The sequence below is a fragment of the Diabrotica undecimpunctata genome, chromosome 3 (assembly GCF_040954645.1).
Source record: "Diabrotica undecimpunctata isolate CICGRU chromosome 3, icDiaUnde3, whole genome shotgun sequence".
NCBI classification, from domain to species: Eukaryota; Metazoa; Arthropoda; class Insecta; order Coleoptera; family Chrysomelidae; genus Diabrotica; species Diabrotica undecimpunctata.
Window position 1 is genome coordinate 47,763,918 of NC_092805.1, and position 24,813 is coordinate 47,788,730.

General features: G+C 31.7%; 1 protein-coding gene across 1 annotated transcript in view; it reads left to right on the top strand.

Annotated features, from left to right (window-relative positions):
* Positions 1–24,813, top strand: part of btv (dynein cytoplasmic heavy chain beethoven) — a 344,345-nt gene that overhangs the window by 104,400 nt on the left and 215,132 nt on the right. Inside the window, exons 20-24 of the mRNA XM_072524490.1 lie at positions 4,767–4,906; positions 11,524–11,740; positions 16,578–16,808; positions 20,084–20,284; positions 24,570–24,760. Coding sequence (XP_072380591.1) covers positions 4,767–4,906; positions 11,524–11,740; positions 16,578–16,808; positions 20,084–20,284; positions 24,570–24,760 — 980 coding nt within the window. The remainder of the gene's footprint in view (positions 1–4,766; positions 4,907–11,523; positions 11,741–16,577; positions 16,809–20,083; positions 20,285–24,569; positions 24,761–24,813) is intronic.

A 24,813-nucleotide genomic window follows, 5' to 3' on the forward strand; every position in this document is an offset into this window, starting at 1 on the left:
CATACTGTATATGTAGACTGGTAGAACTGATCTGGAAGCAAATAAAGTTGCCAGAAAACTGGAATGTAGGTATAATTGTACCTATCCACAAGGAAGGAGATCAAACAATATGTGACAACTACAGAGGAATTACCCTCCTAAACGTAACATACAAAATATTGGCATATATTCTTTACGACCGACGATCGATATATTGTGAAGACATAATAGGAAAATATGAGTGTGGGTTTCGTAAAGAAAGATCAACGACCGATTAAGTATTCCTTCTAAGGCAAGCGTTTGAAAAACCTTATGAGTATGGCATTGATACTCATCACCTGTTTGTTGATTTTAGATGTGCCTATGATAATGTTGAAAGAAACGCACTGTACAAGGCCATGATAGAATTCAGCATACCAGCACACTTAGAAAATTGGTGAAAGCGACCCTCCCAAGAGTAGAGTGTAAAGTTAGAGTGCAGAACGGAGTTTCCAGAACGTTCCAGTCTCAGACAGGACTTAGAAAAGGAGATAGCCTATCAAGACTTCTATTTAATATTGCATTAGAGAAAGCGATAAGAGAATCTGGAATAACAACCAGAGGAACTATTATTAATCGCAGCGTACAATTACTAGCGTACGCCGATGACATCGACATTATTGCAAGAAGAAAGGCGGACGTGGTCGAATCAGTCAAGGTGCTTGAAGCAGCAACAAAAAGAATGGGACTAGAGGTTAACACTAGTGAGACGAAGTATATGAAAGTATCAAATTATATAAAAGCAGCACAACCCGATCTAACGATCGGAACATATACTTTCGAAGGAGTAAGAGAGTTTATATACCTAGGCTCACAAATTAATCAGACTAATGCAGTAAGTGCAGAAATTAACAGATGGATATATCTAGCAAATAGAGCCAATTATAGATTAACAACAAGCCTAGTTACAACATGAACGAAACTAGTGATATACAGAACTCTTATCAAGCCCATCCTCACCTACGCGTTGGAAACATGGACGATGACAAAGAGCGATGAAGAACGTTTAAGATGCTTTGAACGTAAAATCCTCCAACTTATCTATAGAGGAGCACAGGAGGGCGGATTATGGCGTAGACGCTATAATTTTGAACTTTACCGCCTGTAAAACAACCCTGATAGTATTAGATCCATCAAAATAAACCGGCTGCGGTGGTTAGGTCACATAGAGAGAATTTATGAGATGGAGCCGCCAGAACATATTTATAACCAAAGAATAGATGGAGTGAGAAGGAGAGGCAGACCCAGAGCACGAATTAAGGATCAGGTGGAGGAAGACCTGAGAATGTTGGGAGTACGAAACTGAAAGCCAAGGCTAAGAATAGGAGAGAATGGAGACTTATCCTTGAGCAGGCCAAGACCCACCATGGGTTGTGGAGCCAATTATGATGATGATACTTCTTCTTCTTCAAGTGCCATCTCCGCGGTGGAGGACGGCAATCATCATAGCTATTCGGACTTTTGAGACATTTGCTCTGAAAAGTTCATTTGATGTACATCCATACTACACTCTCAGGTTGCGCAGCCATGACATTCTACGCCTCCCTATGCTTCTCTTTCCTTGGATCTTTCCCTGCATAATCAGTTGGAGCAAGGGGTATTTCTCTCCACGTGTAATATGTCCGATGATGATACGAACTATGTCATTTATAAAAAGATAGTTTACCAATTGTATAATGTAGATTTTTTATTTCATGTATATGGTTTTTGTGATTTATTTTTAAAGTTATACTTCTATACGCACGGTCGGCGTTGGACATTTGCATGAGAGTGAATCTGTGAAACCATTACATATGTAAGATAATAAGTAAGAGAGAGACAGAAGGTATATTTTCTCTCTCTTCCTCTCTCGAGAATAAAAATGTTCCTTTTGTATATATATTTAATACTATATATTATGTATATAATATTGTATATATATATATATATATATATATATATATATATATATATATATATATATATATATATATATATATACAGTATTATATATAATATAATATGTATTAATATTATTATTTATGTGATATGTTTTGTATTATTTAAAATTAAACGTTTATAATTATTTTAGGCTTTTGTATTTCAAAATAATCACTGTTTTACCGAGAACTGTCAATTTTGAAATCCGTTAGTGTCATGTCTAATTGGCAAATCCTTTACGTGTTTGGTTCATACGCTGGTGGTTGTGAGTTCGAATCCCAATTATGAATTTCCTTTTTTATTTTTGAAATATTTAAAAACCTCACGTTAATCTTATTAAATATATGTAATATACGCAAAAAAACATCAATTTTAAAATAAAATAAAAATTTACAACATAATCCGAGTTGTTGGTTTTTTATTTTTATCTTCGTAAAGTAAGTTATATTGGCAGTTTTAAATACTTATGAATATTACATTTTAATTTATATTGTATTATTATATCGAATTATGTTGCAGTGTATTTATTGTATTGTAATTTTTATATTAATAACAAAATAAACAATGAATTTTACTGCATAGTATGTGTAAAAATTTTTTTTGCATTCAACTCCTTTTATACATAATATAAAAATAAAAATATATATTTTTAATAAAATAATAATACAATCCTTCATTTACTATACTCCTATTACAGGTCAAATGTTTATATACAGCAAACGATGCACCATATACCTATATAACTAATTGTTTTTCTCTTTCTGCTCTTTCTTACCTATAGCATTACATATGTAATGATTGTGCAGATTGACTCCCATATAAATTTTTAACGGCGAACGCGTGTATAGAAGTATAACTTCTACCGGCAGTCCCACTGGACTGCCACACCCGTTTTTTTTTTGTTTTTGAAGTTATACTTCTATACGCACGGTCGGCGTTGGAAATTTGCATGAGAGTGAATCTGTGAAACCATTACATATGTAAGATAATGAGTAAGAGAGAGACAGAAGATATATTTTCTCCCTCTTCCTCTCTCGAGAATAAAAATGTTCCTTTTGTATTTAATATTATATATTTATATTATATATATATAATATTTTATATATATATATATATATATATATATATATATATATATATATATATATATATATATATATATATATATATAATATTATATATAATATAATATGTATTAATATTATTATTTATGTGATATGTTTTGTATTATTTAACATTAAACGTTTATAATTATTTTAGTCCTTTGTATTTCAAAATAATCACTGTTTTACCGAGAACTGTCAATTTTGAAATCCGTTAGTGTCATGTCTAATTGGCAAATCCTTTACGTGTTTGGTTCATACGCTGGTGGTTGTGAGTTCGAATCCCAATTATGAATTTCCTTTTTTATTTTTGAAATATTTAAAAACCTCACGTTAATCTTATTAAATATATGTAATATACGCAAAAAACATAAATTTTAAAATAAAATGAAAATTTACAACATAATTCGACTTGCTGGTTTTTTATTTTTATCTTCGTAAAGTAAGTTTGGCAGTTTTAAATACTTATGAATATTACATTTTAATTTATATTGTATTATTATATTAAATTATGTTGCAGTGTATTTATTGTATTGTAATTTTTATATTAATAACAAAATAAACAATGAATTTTACTGCAGAGTATGTGTAATTTTTTTTTTGCATTCAACTCCTTTTATACATATATATATATATATATATATATATATATATATATATATATATATATATATATATATATATATATATATATATATATAAATAAAAATATATATTTTTATTAAAATATTGATACAATCCTTCATTACCTATACTCCTATTACAGGTCAAATGTTTATATACAGCAAACGATGCACCATATACCTATATAACTAATTATTTTTCTCTTTCTGCTCTCTCTTACCTATAGCATAACATATGTAATAATTGTGCAGATTGACTCCTATATAAATTTTTAACGGCGAAGGCGTGTATAGAAGTATAACTTCTACCGGCAGTCCCACTGGACTGCCACACCTGTTTTTTTTTTCTTTCGTAAGAATCAAAGTCAAATATAATAAGTCTAATCAAATCGTAAATTTAGCAGGAAAAATCCTAACCACATACACATACAGACAACTTCAGAAAGACTTTTAGACTTACTATCCAAAATATTTACAGGTCAACCAGAAAGAAGTAAAACGGTGACACGGTAAAATTAATTTATAATATACGATTTGATTGCGAAGAACATAAATTTCATCAATACTTTTGCATAAACTATAAACCAAATAAATAGTTTGTAAAATATTAGAAACTAACCGTCTTAGAAGTAGAGTTTTTCTTTAATTTGCAAGAAAAAACATAAATTTGAAAGTATCCTATATTGTGAGAATAAAATACTAAATAAAAATACCGAGAATAAAATAATAAATTTTGTGTTCTGACGAAACACATATTTCAGTGAAACATGTCTTATTTTATATTTCATTATTTTGAAAATATTTTTACAGAAATGTACGGATATTTTTTTAAGAAAGAAGTAACTTACTGGGTTTTTCCTTTATTTTACTTGTACCTAACAAAAAAATTGAATGTATCATTTTTGTAATAAAAATATGTATAGACAAATTCTTATTATAATAATTAGTTTATTATTTATTTAAATTTGATTTCTGGATTGATGTCAATCTGATTAGGTATGTATTGGTTTTTCGGAATCACTCTATTAATTGATTCTCCTTTAAAAGTTAAATTGTGTTAAATTTCAATAAAAAGTATATATTAATTCTATCCTAATTTTAGATTGGAGACAACCAAAGTTTATTACAATCTCTCAAAAACTCTGCCGATTACGATTCTTCAACGGAGAAAGTCACTATGTGGGAAAATAAGTTCGGAGATTTGGATCATTATCTGACTTCCCTTGCCCAAATTCAAAGAAAGTAAGTTTTTTGTGTTGAAAAGTAATTTAAATTCTTCAGTAAATATTTTTGGATAGTTAAATGTTTTCCAATTACATTATATTTTTAGCAAAAGAGCAAACAATAATATTCTGGAACCAAAAAGACCACCAACACGCAACGACTAGTTGGAAAAATTATGAAGATCTAGGAGGAAAAAAAAAGTATTTGCATAAAAGAAAAAAGCAAGCTTTTAAATTGGAACAAGTTATGATGTTAAATCGAACCAGAAAATTCTATAAAGCATTAACCAATACCAGAAAAAATAAACTCAACGTATATATTTAGGGATACACAGAGACATTTACTTCATGCTAAGAATACTTATTGAGTAGGTGGGGACACTTCAAAGTACTACTTTTTACCTAAGTAGAAGATCAATATCCACCATCTTCAGATACAAGAAACAATACATTGCCTCCTTTATTTAAGAAGTACGGGATGCAATAAATCATCCAAAATATAAAAAATCGCCAGAAAGTAAAGGTATACATGCAAAACTTATTAAGTATGAGGATGGTAGTACTCTTAATCAAATACATAAAATAATAGTAAAAGCCTGGAATAAGGAACAAATCCCAGAAAAATGGTGTAGTATATACTTATTTCTCAAAAACGATGGCCAAGTGGGATGTAGAAATTGTAAAATTGTAAGAGAATAGTCCTGCTTAATACAGTACACAAAATATTTTCTAGTATGCTGTATGGTCGCCCGAGTGCCCTTTTTTATTTTATACTAGAATACTACTATTCTATACTAGAATTGTACCTTTGACTTTAAGTCAATTATCCAGACTATTTGTGATAAGTGTGTTTATTTTTTATTGCATAGAAAAAATTTACTATAATCAAAACAATCAAAATGTTAAATTTAAATTAAAATATAAATTAAATTAAAACTAAATTAGGTTTAAATAATCAAAATATTAAAACAATAAACAAAGATTCAACGAAAAAGTACCAAAAACAAATTATACTGGCGCTAGAAAATTTAAAATCAACATTAAATTCAGTAGAATAGAAATAGAATTACAACGATTACTCACAAATATAAATATTGCCTGCAACAATTATGGCATAAGTATCAATATCAAAAAAACCAAGTATATGGTCTTCAGTAAGAACATGACACAACCAGCACATATTAGTATAAACGGCATTCAAATTAAAAAAGTATCAAGTTACAAATACTTGGATAGTACTTCAATAAACGAAACTGGAGACCAAAACAATGAAATAAAAAGACGTATCGAAATTGCCAGGGCCACTTTCATAAAGATGAGGAAATTCTTCTTCAACAGAGATATAAGCATCCCTCTCCGATTAAGAAAGCATTCTACGTATTTAAGACGCTATTATACGGTGTAGAGGCCTAGACTCTCAAGCAAAACAACATAAAAAATACTGAAAGTTTCGAGATGTGGTGCTACCGTCGAATGCTGAAGATAAGTTGGGTTGAAAGAGTTACAAACTTTGAAGTAATGCGAAGGATAGGAAAAGACCCAGAAATTTTGACAACGATCAAACGAAGAAAACTTGAATATTTGGGTCACTTGATGAGGGGACATAGATGTGCATTACTTCAAAATATAATGTAAGGAAAAATAGAAGGAAAACGGAATTCAGGCCGTAGAAGAATGTCATGGTTGCGAAATTTGAGAGAGTGGTTTGGCTGTACCACTAATGAACTCTTTAGGTCAGCTGTAAACAAGGTCAGGATAGCCTTGATGATTTCCAATCTTCGATAGGAGTGGCACAAGAAGAAGAAGAAGGAACCAGAGAAGCATTATATGCAGTAAATCTGCTACTACAGAGATGTTTAGATGTAAACCAGGACATCTATGTCTGCTTCCTAGATTATAACAAGGCATCGATACAGTGAAACATAATCCGTTATTAAAACTACTGAGAACAAAGAACATCGACACACGGCAAATAAGAATAATAAATAATCTGTATTATGAACAAGAAGCTGTCATAAGAACAAATAATTTAAAAAATAATAAAATAAAAATTAAAACAGATGTTAGGGAGGGTTTTGTCTTGTCGCCATCAGTGTTTAATGCTTACTCAGAGGAAATGTTCAAAAAGGCATTAGAAGATGAAGTAGCAGGCATACAAATAAATGCCTACCCATACGTGAAATTAGATATGCTGATGATACAATACTAATAGCAGAAAATATTACAGATCTACAAAAGAATTTTAGATAAGGTTGTTACAGCGAGTGAAGAATTTGGTCTGTCACTAAACATAAAGAAAACAAAATTCATGGTTATGGAAAAGGCTAGAAGTGCATTCAATAATATGAAACAAATATTATGTTGTAGAAACCTCAGCCTAAATCAAAGAAAACGAGTACTAAAGTGTTATGTATTTTCTGTTATTTGTATGGTGTGGAGACATGGACTTTAAATAAAGAATGTCTCAATAAATTGTAATATTTGAAATGTGGATATATCGAAGAATGGTGAGAATCTCCTGAGCAGACAGAAAAACCAATGAAGAAGTACTAAGAAAAATATAGAACAGCAGGGACATACTGGATACCATCAAAATAGGAAAACTACAATATCTAGGTCATATAACACGTGGTGATAGATACGAATTTCTAAAACTAATAATGCAGGAAAAGATTCAAGGACAGGGCAGCATAGGTAGAAGAAGAATGTCCTGGCTGAGAAACCTCAGAGAATGGTTTGGATGCAGCTCAACTGAACTCTTTCGGGCTGTAGTGTCAAAAGCTAGAATAGCAGTGATGATTCCCACCTTCGTCGCGGAGATGGCCTGTAAAGAAGAAGAAGATAACACAATCAGTGGTGGCTAGTGGCAATTTAAAAAGGGTGTTCAATTAAAAAATGTAATTATAGAAACGGTGAATAAGTGCCAGAGGCAATTGCGGCGCAAGTAAAAAATATGAAATAACTTTTATTATCGTAAGCAATACAGTAAATTAATGCGAATTAGAAACAAAATTTAAACTTTAACAATAATACACTGGGGTGCTAAATTAACCGGACAACGCAGATTTTTCCTAAAAACTGCTTAAGATATTGCCAATTGAGTATTTAATAATAAACAAAATTTAAACGTTAAATTTATTATAACTCAAGAACGTTACACAAAAAAAACAGTAAAAAATTTAAAAAATTTGAAAATTTGCAAAAAAATAAATATTATTTTTTTTAAATATAAACATTTTTTAAGAAAATCGATATCTAGTACAGTGCCCTACATTACCTTCACGAGCCCTAATTAAATCGTATTAAGGCAGCAAAGTCTGCTTGAGGGACACTTGCTCTCATTCGTCACGAACTGTTTGCTCCTAATTATTTATGGTTTAAAATTCGCCATGGTTACGTCGAATATGTCGTACCAGAATATCCCATGCATGTCCTATTGCATTTAAGTCTGCACTTCTTGAGGGCTATGATAATAAACGAATCCCACCTTCATCCAAGTAATCCGGTGTTATTCTTGCGACGTGCGGACGAGCATCATCTTGCATCAGACAAAAGTTTTCTCCAACAAATGGGGCAAGTGGCCCTGCAGGATCTTCCAAAAATTGTTAAATATACTTTTGAATGTTCATATTGTCTCCTTGAATTGTAACAAGTTCTGTATGAGCGTCTAGGAAAATACCTGCTCATACCATTATAATACCACCTCCACCAAATTGAACTCTCGGAGTAAAACAACATTGCTGATAACGTTCACCAGCTCTTCTCCATATCCTAGACTGCCATTCTGATGAGTATCTGCTAAATCCTAATTTATCCATAAAAAGCACAGCACTCCTATGGTCAACACCGCAATTAAGATGTTTGCAAGTGAAGTGTAAACGCTGCCTCCGATGATCTGCTGTTAATAGAGGTCCCGCGACAGGTATTCTGGACCTAAATGCATATTCATTTAAGCATCTTCGAACGGTATAAACGGAAACTGTGTTTGTGTGGACATTATTTTATTGTTGAAAAGTACTGATGCTGATAATATACGATCGCGTAACGCCTGTAATCTAAGAAAGCCATCTTCAACTTGACTTTTGGTTCTTCGTCTATCTTGACCTGGCCTCCTGGTGTATTGTCTTGTTTTCAGAAATCATTGTATTGCATCAAACACTGTACTTCAAGAAATTCCTAAAGCATTTGCGATGTAACGAATTTTCCGCCCATCATCCTGTAAAGCAATAGCTTGTGCTACTTCTTCTAGTGTCACAATTTTTTTAATGCAAGTTTCAAACAGGAGACAATACAAAAACCTATAGTCAAACGTATAATCAGCTATAGTACCACAATAAACCTTAATTAATACTAAGCCACTATTTTACATGAATAACAAAACGTATGTGTAAAAGTGTTGTTGTTCGCACAAAACTTCTAAACAGGTTCAAACAAGAAAAAAACGTAATCGCTAATGAGGCATAAATACAATTCAAAGAAATTAAACAAGGTTTGATCTAAACATCAACAAAAAACAAAAAAATCTAAGTGTCCAGTTCATTTTGTACTTCAGTGTATAAAAATGTCTGAAAATGGGTGATGTTGTACTCAATTTACTAAGTTTTGAAAAAATTCATTCTTAGATTTTTGTTTTTTGCAAAAACATCAATAAAACGAGCATTAAAGTTTGCAATTGTGGAAATCAACTTCTTTTCTATGCTGAATGCACAGTAGGGCATTATTTGAGCGAAAAATGTAAGATAAATGAAACTTGCATTATTTTTTAGTTCTTTGTTTTAAAGATTGTTCTAAATATTGGCGTGTTAAAATTTCATATTGTTGCTGGTGCTGTCGGTATTCTTTTTTCATTATGTCGTCGGCAAAAAAGTTGGTTACATTTGCATCCACACAAACATTTTTTTGCAATATTTAATTAAATTTATGTGCATAACAATTGTACATAAATTGCGTAAGAAATTTTTTTCTGATAATACTTTGGACGCCACCTTCTCTTTTTGACATTACAACCGCTCCGTCATATCTTTGATCCACTAGCTGATTTACAGAAATATTAAGCAGTTCCAACTATTTTCTAATTTATGTGGCTATGTCACTGATATTATATGATGTTCTAAAAAATGTTCTAAAAATTTTCAAAAACGTTTGTAAATTTGGCCCTGCCGAGCATATCTTAATATATTAACAAGTCGCTCATAGGTAGAAACATTAGTACTTTTATCACACCGAATGAATACAAACCGTGCCTCTGAAACCTGTTCTTTAATCTTGTCCTGGAAAACGGTTACAATAGCATTTAATATGTTATTTTGAACTGATTTTGACGTACCCTATTATTTCCCGTATTATTTCCCTGCAAATGTTATTTCACAGTCGTATAGATTTCTGATACCAAATCAATAAGGCCCCTATTTATTCCTGGATTTAAGCGTTCTGATCATTCGTCATGTCCCAAAAAATTTTTCACAATAGATAAGATGGGACAAAATATGATTTTTTTTTAACTTGATCGTTAAAGTCTTTATTCATTTTCGATAGACAGAGTCTAATAATTGGCTAACATCAATTTTGCCAATAGACGAGAGTTGCAATTCATCTTTTTATATGAATTAAGGAAGACCCGTGTTTTAAAATTTTTGTTGATAAGTGAAATAAATCCCGAAGGCCCCTTTTTATCCAATTTGAAGAAATAGTTTCAGTTTTTAAAAACACTATATATAAAAAACAAACCAAAGAATGCAGTTTATAACACCCGCAAAACCACGAAGTTTTTTCTATATTATTAAACTTTAAAACAACGTTTAAACTTTTTTTATTATAGCACATTCTTGTTTTAAATTCATTTCCGGTCCAGTACCTTCTTCTTGATTACTATTTACGGGCAAAATATAGCAACAAAAATAGTCAAACACATAAAAAAAGAAAGAAATAACACCAGGTTTCAGACCAAACAACAACTTAGGCAAATATAATATTAAGAGCCAAAAGAAAAAGCATTTAAACAGTGATGTATACAAACATAAATGTGGCGACTGCCCAAAAACTTATATCGGTCAAACTGGTAGAGCTTTACACAAACGGATAGCAGAACACAAAAGGCTTTTATAAATGCAAAAAGAGATTCTACGTGCGCACTTCACCTTTTAGACCATAATCTTTCATTCTTTTAATGACCAAATTAAAATCCCTCATATTTAAAATAAAGGCTTTAAGCTATCTTTATTGGAATCTATGGAAATTAACGAATTAAAAAATACGCACGTAATTCTAAATGACTATCTTAAGGCAAACAGTTCCACCCTCCTTTACTTATTCAGTTGAAGACTATAAAGTGTAAACGCGTACCAAAAATAAATCACTTGAGAAAGTCACTCTGATGAAAGAGCTGTAGTGATAATATATTATAATAAATTTTGTTGAAGCTTTAAAAATAAAAGTTTTCAGTATTTTATTGTTAAATAATAATTGTCAATGAATTTAAATTTCTGAGTTAAAAAGTTATTTTTAAAATAATAGAAGTAAACAATAAAAGAGATTTTCTAAAATGTTGACCATAATTGTTAACTATTTAAATATTGCTAGTATACCATTGCATAGCACTCTGTTTCTAGTTATTGTTTAGATTATTATTGGTTTTAGGTGGCTGTATTTGGAACCAATTTTTGGAAGTGGAACACTAGCCCAAGAAAAAACTAGATTTGATAGAATCGATAGAGATTTTAGACACATTTTACTATTTATAGAAAAAGACTTGCGTGTTGCAGCGTTATGCAGATATCCCAATTTACGATCACTTCTAGAGTCAACTTTAGACCAACTTTCTCGTTGTCAAAATAGTTTGGATAACTTTTTGAAGGTAATGTATATTATAATTTTTTTTATTAATTATCTCAACGGTAGAACATTTTAGAATATAAAAGAGGCATATATACAACTATAAACGGGATAATGTGCAGTCATAAAAATCTTACTAGAGTCAGAGTAGACCCTAAAATCGCACACTAACTCACAAAAATTAAAAAAAATATTACCATAGATTGTTGACATTCAACATGTCAATATTTCATTTAGAGATTATTAAAGAAACGAAACATCCTTGTCAAAGGACCGATGACGTGTATATTTCGTTTAATAAAAGCAACAAAAAATAATACAGTGTGCCCAGTTCCATGCAGTGTAGTGAAATGTTAATATTACTTAATATTAAAAGGCAATTAATAGTACTATAAACTAAGTTATACAATAACAATGTTCTCGGGTATTTTAATGTTTCATTAATAAATATAATATTCATCACAAACAGTTGGGAAATAATAAAATCCAATTGATTATACAGGGTGTGTAGAAGCTCTACTGACAAACGAAGACCAAAAGATAATTTTAAGAGACTTTGACCCAATTCACCAAGTCCGAAAATGCTTTCTTGGGAGCTAGAGCTCTTTGAAGGGGGCGCTTTGTAATTAGGTTTTTTAATTCCTCCAGAACCCTTCTATTTAGAAAAACGAAAACTGGTACGATTTTTTATCCTCCAAAGTTAAATCAAATTCATAAATTGCTAATTTCTAGTACCGATTGTAGGCGTCCGTTTTGGGTAGGTCAACAATTATTTTAACGCATAACTTTTTTGTCTTTACCTTTTAAGCATTCGTGATACTAGATTATTAAATTTCCAGGTATTATAGTACTAAAAGGTACTTCTACTCTAAGTCGATAGGATACATCGTTGTCCAGAAAAATCTAATTGAAAATTTGTCGATTTTTAAACATCAAAGTTAAATTATTATTTTTTGCACTAGTTGGCTTTGACCTATCAACAGAAGTATAACCTATGTTTTTCATTGTCAAATTGTGGTCGGTTCGCAAAGTTTATCTTTTACAATTTCAATTCAACAAAAATGGTTTTTACTAATGTGAAATACGCTGATATGCTTTAGTTTATGGCGAAATGAGGTGTAACGCTCGAGCAGCACAACGTAGATACCCTGACACATTTCCCAATAGTGATCCCAATATTTACAATATTTACAGCTCTTCATCAACGATTAAGAGAAACAGGTGGTCCCAAAAACTAATGAAAAAGGACGACGTGATTATGTAGCAGCAGCACTCTAAGATGTTATTTTAATGGAAGTTGAGGAATATCCAGAAATTAGCGTCCATCTGCCATGTATTCCACAAGCTTAAAATCTTTTTTAGGAAATACCTTACACAACGAAAATTTATATCCTTTTCATTTTACAAAGGTACACGTACTGCTACAAGGAGATTTTCCTGCTCGCTAAGAATTCGCTAGATGGTTACAAAATCAGAAAAATCAAAAGGATCATTTTTTTCAGGTACACTTTGTATTCGAAAAAGCTACATTCATAAAAAATGGAATTTTTAATGTGTATAATACACAATATAATTCGTATATTGATGGCAATCCTCACGTTGTTCAGAAATTAAGCATCGGCATAGGTTTAGCATAAACTTCTGGATCGTAGTAGTTAACGATTATCTACTTGGGTCTGTGGAATTGCCTGCACGTTTAAATGGTGCTGATTACCTACAATTCCTGTAAAATATTTTACTGATTCATTAGATGATGTGCCTTTCAATATTCGGCAAAACTTACGGTTTTTACATAACGGCTGTCCGGCGCACTTTAGCAGTAATGTACTAGACTTTTTTGATAATAACTACGAAGATTACTGGATTAAAAGAGGCGGTCCAGTTGCTTGGATAGCAAGGTCGTCGGATATTAATCTTTGCGATGATTGTATTTAGGGATACATAAAAGCAATTGTTTATTCCGTTCCGATACAAAATCGTGCACAACTATGACTAAGGTTACAAGAAGATGCTTGCAACGAATTTAGAAATAACTTTGGAATTTTTGCAAGAATTCGGCATTCTCTAAGCAAAAGAGCAGATTTATGCATAGAGACTAATGTTCATTACATCAAGCATCTTTTCTAACTATCTACTTTTTATACTTGTTCTTATGTGTTAGTGTCTTTCAATCGTAATAAATCTTTTGTTTTTAAAACCCTTTAAATAAAATTTTGTTTCAATTTGACTTTCTGCTTTTTTTCCCAAACTTTTTTTATGAATAATATGCTGCATTTATTAAAACAAAAGATAATTTATAAAGTTAATTAAGGTACCTATAATTTAACTTTAATGACGAAAAAACGAAAAATTTTTAATCGATTTTTCTAGAAAATGGTGTATTCTACCGACTTAAGTTGGAGCACCTTTTAGTAATAAAATACCTGAAAATTTAATAATCTAGTATAACGAATGCTTAAAAGCTAAAGACAAAAAAGTTATGCATTAATATAACCGTTGACCTTCCCAAAACGGACGCCTATGAAATGTACTAGAAATTTAAAATTGATGGAATCGATTCAACTCTGGATTGTAAGTAATCGTACTAGTTTTCGTTTTTCTAACTAGAGGCGTTCTGGAGGTATTAAAAAAAAACTAATTACAAGGCGCCATCTTAAAAGAGCTCTAGCTCCCTTAGTAAGCATTTTCGTGCAAAGTGAATTGGGTTCAATTGTTTTAAAATTATCTAAGGAATCTCCAGTATCTATTTGTCAGAAGAGTTTCTGGACACTCTCTGGACACTGCTCTCCAGCCGTTTCCGAAGTGAAAATCAAAATGTCAAAATGTAAGTATTTTCTGTTAAATATTGTATTTGGGACTAAACCACAATTTATTGTAATGATAATTTTTCGACTGTTCTAACAACCATTTAAATTTCGTCATTTTGTGTCATGTGGAACAATTTCACCCAATCATGTCAACATTAGATTGATAATTGCATTCAGTGCAATTTTCAATCCCTATGACAACACGATCGAGTTTGACAACTTCATTCAAATAAATTTCGAAATGTCACGAATCTAATGTTAACTTAAATTTTAATAATTGTACTTTCACTAACTGTACTTTTAATAAATAAATGTTTCGTTATCTTGAGTTATGATTTTTTTTTCGAAAAATTATCCGCCGAATATCCCTCGGACATTGATGAATGCCTCATAATTTCATGACAAATTTCTCAAGCTCGTTGTTTGGTAACAGCACTCAGCCTTCGGCTTCGTGCTGTTACCAAGGAACGAGCTTTCGATTGTCATGAAATTATCTCGTCTGTTATCAATGTCCTAGGGATATTACTACTGGAAATAGTTTTGACGTTCGATTTCCAATCGTGTAATCGTTTTTAAAAAAATTAAATTAAAATAAAAATTATTAAATGTTTATAAATCCAGTTTTAGAATCTCTCTATACGCATTTTAAATAAAATTTGGGTTAATTTCCATTAAAAATGTTTTGAATGAAATTTAGATTTTTTCTAATAATTCCCTCTCTGTTTGCTTGGCATATACGAAGGGTTGTCCCGATACTTCTTATCAAATGGCGTTAATAAACACCTTTGTAGTTTTCCTTGGATCATTTTTCTTTCTTTTCTTCATCGTATTGATTGACAGGAGTGCGATAACTATCATTACACCCCGTCCACTCACTAATAATCTTTTATACTAGCGGGGAACTAGAGGATAGACTAGAGGGGAAATCAGGTCATCTTGTCTGACTCATGTACGGATTTTAAAATGGATCTGATACTTTACCTCTGAATTTGATTTTTGATATGGTAGCTTTTAAGTGCTATTGAATAAGTTTGTAGTTTTTGTATTTAAACCAAATTCCAAAAAAGTATTTTAATTATTTCTATATCGATTCAGTTTTTGGAAGTCAACAAAGGTCACAAGACAAAAATTTTTGACCTTAATTTAGTATATTTTATTACTGATTTTATGTTATGAATTTGTTACGCATAAGACCTTGATATTCTAAAGCCTGCTTGGTACTTACTCACCTGTTCATTTCAAATTAACTCTGTTCTATATAACAACAACTTAGATAAGATTTTGTAGGTCTGCTCTATTAAACCACAGACTAGATGAAATTTTGTAGCTCACTGTAGCAAAGATATAAACTCTCAGCAAAAAGAAACAAACCCAAGAGAGAGAACTAATATAAGTAACCGAAGATACCAACCCCCTAGAGAGAAAATAAAGGAATAAAAGAGGACAGTTCGTAGCTCTACTAATTCAGACTAACACGAAACACTTTGTAGGGACCAACCAAGGAGATCTTATTACCACTACATACTACCAAAAAATTCAATAAAAAACATAAAAAAAGGCCTCGGGAAACAAAAAAATCAAAAAATTACTATCAAAAAAACCGGCGCCAGCCACCCAAAAAAATTAATAAAGCCCAAAAACCGGGCACGTAGGGCCCAAACTCTAGAGCACCAAGTCTCCGAACTCTACGATAGCTCAGAGCGGAAGCTTGAGGCCCAAGCAAGCAATTTCATTTTCGTGAATCTATAAGGTGTGAACAAGTCTCACAGGCTGGGTTCAGTTGAATAGCTTGCTTGCTTACTTGGAGCTAAGAGACTCCACGGTAACTGTTTAAATCACCTTTCATCAATTTCCTCTTTATACACTGAATGGATAAGAGCCATTGTTAAATCAGAGGGTAGAGTTTTTAATTCTTAAATATTAAGAGTAATATAGTAAAGATGCTTTACCGTGTCAAGATAGGTGAATTTCCACATTTCTGCCAAAATACAATATTTACTGCCAATATTTAATATTTCTATAAAATAATTATTGTTAATTTTAATTTTTTAGGAAAAACGTGGTAAATTTCCACGATTCCTCTTCCTTAGCGACGACGATTTGTTAGAAGTCGTTGGTCAATCCTCCAAGGAACAAGTTCTACAAACTCATCTAAAGAAAATATTTGTTGGCGTTAATAATGTTAAATTATCAACAAGTTGTCAAGAAATAACTACAATATGTTCTTTGCAAGGAGAAAGCGTGGTTTTATCAAATCCTATAAGTATACAAAAACCTGTTGAGGTAAGATTATGATAATACAAGCATCTTTTTAAAGTTTTTACAATTATATAAGAGTAAGTAAGAGTAAATCTTATTCAGTTTTAGAGTTTATTTATTTTTTATTATTCGAGATATCACAAAAACGTTTAAAATGCATTACTAAATTTCTAAAAATAATGGTACAATTTCTGTGTAGTTCTTCTGACTTATTATTTCTAGCTTTTACTTTTACTGTATTGTTTCTGAAAGTGAACAATTTTTAATTTTTTATAGAAATAATGGCAGAAAGAGGAGTTAAATCATATCTTATTTTAGAGGCTGTTCGGTTTTCTTTACATTGATTTCTTACAATGTACTTCCGGCTGTATGCTGTATTTTATGAACTTTTACTGTAAAATTTTATTTGAAGTTGTTTTTTTTATTTAAATTATATATTGATTCACAAAACTTCTTTACGCATTACCCTCGGCGCCTTTAAATCAAGTCCTTCTGAAAGTTTTTATATCGAATCTTTAAAACCCATACTTACTTTTTATAAGACGTCAACGTTTACTACTGTCTTACTTCTCTAGAATTTCTGCTAATCCACAAAACCCAGTAATTAAACTAATTATACTCCCCAACCTGTCCCAGGTAATAGTCACCCTCGAGTACATTCTCTCTCACATATTTTAAAAACTTTGCTAAAAGACACAGACTTAAAACTTCCAACTCCTTTTACTACGTCCAGAATTCCCCCTTGGACCAAAAAGCTATTTACTATCCTTACCAGCTTGAACTGATACAAAAAATAAGAAACGCCCAGAACTCTCTTGGTACAAGCATTTGAGGAACTTATACAGACATAGCGTTATGACAAAATTTTCTACACAGATGCCTCCAAAGAAAAACAGGCTCAAATACCTCAAATACAATAGTAGCATCATATCGGATTTTTCCCAGATGCAGTATACACACAGCCGAACTGTACGGAATACTCATGGCATTAGATTCGCCCATTGCTAATGAGAAATCATTAGCAATATGCATCGACTTGCGCTCCGTAATTGACTCAATCCGAAATATATTCTTCATACATCCCATTGTACAGTGCATCCACAGTATCTGCCAACAGCAGTCAAAAATTATGTTTCAGTAACAATCATCTGGATACCATTCCATGTAAGTATCAATGGAAATGAGAACGCTGATCATGCAACAAAACTGGCCTGTTCCTTATAGAAAATATGGAAAACATACAACTTCACCAAGACCTAAAGGCCAGTATCAAGAACAACGTACTAAGTACTTGGCAAACACACTGGAACGTGCAAAATACAAAACTACGCACAATTCAACCAACTGTTACCTTCATTATCATGCCTCAAATGAGCAGAAAAGACAATATTATCAGAAGGCTCAGAATAGGTCACACTCGTCTTACTCGTGGATATCTGATATCTTCTGAAAACCATCCTTGCTGTGAACATTGTAATGAGTCCTTAACAGTCCAGCACATATTACTAGAATGTGTCTACTACAAACCTCAAAGAGACTACTACAACTTTCAAAATAATTTAAGTAATCTACTCGGTTCTACAAACATATACAGTAACATAATTCATTTCCTTAGAGACTGTCCCCTTAACTACTTAGTGTAATTATATTAAGATGTTGTTAATGTATCCTTATTTGTATATAAACAGATTGTATCTGTATGTAAACATAAACATATTGTAATAAACTTTGTACCAGTGTCAATGGCCCATAGTTGCCGCGACGCTTTAATTTAAAATAAAAAAATATATGTTGTATATAAAAATAAAAATTAAATTCTATTTGCAGTGATTACTTTGTTTTAAATTACTGGAATTACTTAAAACAAAAAGGGTACACCCCATTAATATAGTCAAAATACTCTTACTCTTAGAAGTAATTTTTTTAATTTGTTTACATTCAATGTGATTATATCCACTTGACACGACAAAAGCTGCCAAACTTACCGACAGAATATTTTTGATAACTTGTGGAGTCACATCCATATTATTATGAATTATGTTATCGACGAGCTTGCTTCCATCTGGATTAACAGTGACAAAGTTGTCAAAGATACTAACTCACATTTATAACTTAAAGCGTCACATCCACATTATTGGTTATGTTATTGACCAGCTTCCTTTCATCTGGATTATCGCTGATACAATTGACTAAGGTGGTCACAGTTTTTTAGCATTCCTCGACATTAAACAGAATCTAACATTTATTTAAAATTTAAGATAATGATGGTGCTTTTAATTTGATTTAAGTTAGGAAAAGTAAAAAATGTATAAAGCTCAGTTTAATGAATCTATGTACATTATACTAACTTAGTTAATCCATTAACATGTATTTTGGAACGAACGAAACCTCGTTATTTTTTGTCGCTTGGTTCCTTTGAAAAAAATATTTTCCTTTTATAATGTTTGTTTAAAAGGAATGAAGCGACAAAAATAATGATACTTGTTTTATTTTTCAAAGTGAATATGACTGTTTACGAATCAGGAGAATGTCTAATGGTAATTTCTAAAAATGTACACAGATTTATTAGACTTAATTTTTTATATATTGCATTATTTTTTTATTGTTTTTAACCTACAATCACATAAAATATTTATACCTACTTACTTAACTATTTTGTTTGACATGAAAGGTTGCAGACAAATCCTTTTGTGAAGGGGTCAACATTTTTGAACTTTTGCTGCAATAATTACTATTGCTTATTTTTTCACTCATATTCTATTTTTTTTAGTAACAAGACACAATAATAATTATTATTGTTTCCGGTAAGCAGCACGTGCTCAAAACCTATAAAAATCAAAATAGTGACTACAAGCGACATATAGAAAATCGTTGAAAGAGTTTTGGTAATTGTTTCGTTTTCGACAAACTAGATAACCGTACTTTTGAAGTTGTCCCTTGGTGTTCTGGTTAACCGATATCGTTATACTCGTAGTCGTATACTGGTGCTTGGATCTTTTTAGAATATTCAATATACTCCGGTAGAAATCGGTTGATGGTAATTTCTCAATATTCTCAAATTTGTCGCTTGGTTGCTTTTCGAATAACCCTATCCAGATGACCTTTGAGCTACAGATGATAGACTTAAAATTAAATTAATCAAAATAATTTTTCTATATAGATTCGGGTTTCTTTTCTTTATTGACGATATCTAAAATATTTACAATTATTGTAGCGGAAGTTTAATATTTGTCATTATTGTAAAAAAAATTTCTTGTTGTTTTTTTAATCTTAAATATATATTGTTATTATTATTTTAGATATGGCTAAATGATTTGGTTAAAGAAATGCAAGTCACGTTAAAAGAACTACTTGTCAACTGCCAGAAAGAGAAAGGTGCTCCAGATCCATTAATGTATCCTTCTCAAATATTATGTCTATCGGATAATATAACGTTCACTGCTAAATGCGAACAAGCAATTACCAGCATGGCATTACCCTCTTTATTATCCAAATACAAGGTATGTATTTTTTATGTACATCATTTATAAAAATTTAAAAAATCTGGCAAAGCTAGGTATATAACTTAAGCTTAACCGCAAAAAAAATTGTGTCTAATGAATTTTAGAATAAAACTAGAGCTTGTAACAGCATAATTTTTAAAATGAAATTAGATATATATATATATATATATATATATATATATATATATATATATATATATATATATATATATATATATATATATATATACAAGGATTTCCACAGTTTTCACTGTATTCCTTCACTCAACCGTTTTCTTCAATTTTTCCTGTTTAGCCAGTCCCCTTCCTGTAGGTTTCTTCTACTCATTGCTTCGTCCACTTCATCTCTGAAAGATCTTCGGGGTCTGCCTCTCTTTCTTCTTTCTATCGGGCTCCACTCTGTTATTCTATTTATCCACCGATTTTGGTCTGCTCTTCTGACATGTCCGTACCAGGTTAACCTTCTCTGTTCGATGTAGTCTATTATGTCGGAGTTCATTCCCATTCTCCTCTTAATCTCCATGTTATTTATTCTATCTCTTCTTGTTACTCTGCAGCTTCTCCTTAGGAATTCTATCTCTGTTGCTCTTATTTTGTTTTTGGTTTTCTTATTTATTATCCAATTTTCACACCCATAAGTGAGGATACTTCTTGTCATGATATTATATATTTTTTCTTTGTTTTCATGCTGATGTTCTTATCCCATAGTACCGGGTTCAATTTTCGTATGCAGTCTCTTGTTTGTCCTAGTCTATTTTTTATATCTTCCTCCGTTGTTCCTTTATTTGATATTCTTCTTCTTCTCGTGCCACTCCTAGCGGAGATTGGAAATCATCATGGCCACTGCGACTTTGTTAGCAGCGCGCCTAAAAAGTTCAAACGAACTACACCCGAACCATTCACGTAGATTACGAAGTCACGATATTTTTCTTCTTCCCACACTTCTTTTGCCCTTAATTTTATTGCCCTTTTGCCCTTATTTGATATTATGAAGCCTAAATACTTATACTTGTCTGTTCCTTTGATTTGTTTACCTTCGTCTATTTCCAGCTGTTTTATTTCTGTATTCTCCGTTGTTAGGTATTCAGTTTTCTTTAGGTTTATTTCTATCCCATTCTTTGTATATTCCTGCTCCAGTTTTCTCATCATAAAACTGAGGTCATCCTAGTCTTGTGCGATCACTATTTGGTCGTCGGCAAAACTTAGCGTATATAGATATTCGTTCCTTACTGGTATACCCATTCCTTCGCACTTTCTTTTCCATGGTTTCAGGGTTTTTTCCAGGAATATTTTGAACAGGGTGGGGGATGTGGAGCAACCTTGTAGTAGTCCCTTTGTCGTCTTAAATGGACTGCATATTCTATTGCCCGTTTTGATAGCTACTTCGTTATTCTTGATAAGTGCTTTTACCGCGTTTATTAATCTTCGTGGAACTTCGATGTCTTCCATTGCTTCCCATAGCTTGGTTCTAGGTATTGAGTCATATGCCTTCTTAAGATCAACAAAAGCCAGATGGACGGATCTATTTTTGCCCATTCTTTTTTCTATTAGTTGTTCGACCGTGTAAATGTGATCTAAGCATGCTTTCCCCGCTGTGAAACCTGCCTGGTCTTCTCCGATTTTATCTTGTATATATATTTCTAATTTTTCCTTTATGGTCTTTCCATACAGTCTGCCTATAGATGATATAATGCTGATTCCCCGATAGTTTTCGCAGTTTTTTCTATTTCCTTTCTTGTATATTGATGTCATATATGCTTGGGTCCAGTCTGCCGGTAAGTCTTCTCCATTCAGTGCTCTCTCAAACATTTTATGAATCATAACTTTTCCGATCCGATATAATTGTTGAAATTAGCATGTAGTAGGGTAACGCATCCAGTTATTGGCACTTTAAGGACAAGGAAATGTCCCGAAAACAATATTTTCGAGTTCCACAAGAAAAGAATTACAATTTAGGAAACTTTTATTCTGGGTTGTGTGAGGTCCTACCTTTCTTGTCACAGAACTGTTTTTAATAATAACGTTAGTATATTTAAACTAAATTGATTTAAAATAAAAAACAGAAAAAGTACTAGTTATTGGCACGTCGCCTACAGTTATTGGCATTTACATGGCTGTAGTCATTGGCACCTACCTGCAATAATTTTCACACTTCTTGCAGCAGCTATTGTATCACTTTCATAGCAATGGAATGAAACAATAAGAGCTCAAATCATTTTAAATAAATGTTTGCATTTATTAAATAAAAAGAAAACTTTAACTTAAGCTGAAATGTTTTGAAATAAAAACCTTAACTGAATGAACAAAATTTCATAGAAACTTATAATAAAAATCTTTATCGTATGAACAGAAAAGATAAGTAACTACGCATTTCTTTGGCACACTTTTCATAAATAATGAAGTGTGTATAAATGTTTTTTCAGCAGGCAGTTGTAATTTATGCATGTACATTCCCATACAATTCTGGCACTTAATTCCAAAATTTGCTACTGTTGCACTTTTTGGAAATATAAAACACAATTCCTTATTACGAATGATATTATCCTTAGGGAGACGCATTGGGATTGTGCACATCCCCTCGTTGCTTAGATTACTTGAACTTGGAGAACTCCGCTGGGTTGATGTAATGGATTTTTTGGTCATCGGAGCTTCGTCTTCCGTCAAACATGCTGTTAAGTTGCTGACGTGTTTTGGTTTTTCTGGCCTCTTTATTACTTTGGTCATTTTGTTCATTTCGCGTTTTTTCCTATTTTCTTCTTTCTTGATCTCTTTCTGTAGCTGATCTTCTGCCTTTTTTTCATGAATTTTTTTCCACCCACTAGATGTTATCACGTATGGCATTTTTTCCGTTGTACGCTGAGACTTTCGCTCTGGTGTCAGTTACCATAGCAAAGTGTCGCGAAACTCGTGATCAGCAGCTTCCACGATAGAATCACAATCGTTTGGCGTGTTGCATTGAATGTGGTACTCTATTTCTTGACTTTTTTGCCTCCTAAATACGGTAGTTCTTGATTAATATTTAGATTTTCTATGTTTTGTTGAAATTCTAAGTTTTCTAAAATCATACTAAGTTGGTTGTCTTCAGAATTTGGTTTCATTATAGTATGGCTTATGATTTCAGATTAATCTTGGATAAGTATAGTATCTCTGAAAACTATTTCCATATCTTCAATACTTTCATGGGTGAAATACGGTAAAGGCAGATTACACTTTTCAAAATGCCTCTCTTCATTTTGATGTCTCATCATTTTCACCATCAAAAAGCACAGTAACAAGGGAAAGATCTGCATTAGAACTGCATGATTTAGCAGCTTCTTCTTTTGTAGATCGTAAATAATGTTTTTAAGAGAAACGAGTGAATAAGAGAGAAAACAAAAGTGGGGTATGTTAGACAAGAAGTTGCAAAATTAAAATGAAGATTTGAATTGAAAAGTGCGGACACAATATAAGATAAAAAGGAGACCAATAGAACAAAATTCTTATAAGTTGAAGATCGTAGGAATATAAACAAAGCAGAGGAAGGCCCCAAAGCACGTGGGCTCTAGGTGGATGACTGTAGCGACAAACAGAGAAGAATGTAAAAATTTATTCGGTATTGGCGGTATAAAAAAGTATTTGGGAGGCCTATGTCCAAAGATGGACCGAAGAAGGCTAATTAGATAGATTAGATAGATAGAATGTTTTTAAAGGTACGTCAAAATCAATTCAAAATGACATATTAGATTGTAACTGTTTGCCAGGAAGAGACCAAAAAACAGGTTTTATAGGCACGGTTTGTATGCATTTAGTGTGATGAAAGTACTAATGTTTCTACCCATCAGCAAATTTTTATTATTTTAAGATATGCTTAGCATGGCCAAATTTACAAACGTTTTTGGAAATTTTTAAAACCTGTATCACACAGTGTCACTGACATAGCCCCATAAATTAGAAAATATTTGGAACTGCTTAATATTTTCTAGATTAAATCTATGTTGAAGTGGCGGTAATGTCAGGAAGGGAAAGTGGCGTTCAAAGTATTATCATAAAAAAATTTTCTTGCACATTTTATGTACATTGTTATGCACATCAATTTAATTTAATATTGCAGAAAAGTGTTTATTTTCATTCAAATGTAGCCAACTTTTTTGCCAATTTACATGCATTTCCGCCTTTTTTTCAAGATCAGCAGAAAGAACTAGCATGCTAGACGACATAGTGGAAAAAAGAATTCCGACAGCACCAGCAACAAGATAATTATTAGGATAATAAAAATAATCTAATAATAATACTATTTTTCTAGACTCAATTGGAACACTACAGCGCACTTGAATTAAATAATGAACAAAATAAAGATACAGAAGGAGAAAATGTCTTAGAATTAAAATTAAAGGCCCTACTTCTAGACACAATTCATCATATATCTGTTCTAGAGGAACTCATGAAGTACAATGTAACGAAGATTTCGGAATGGACTTGGCAGAAGCAATTGAGGTAAGTTTCAAACTACTTTGTAGCTACAAAATAATCATCTTTATCTTATTATC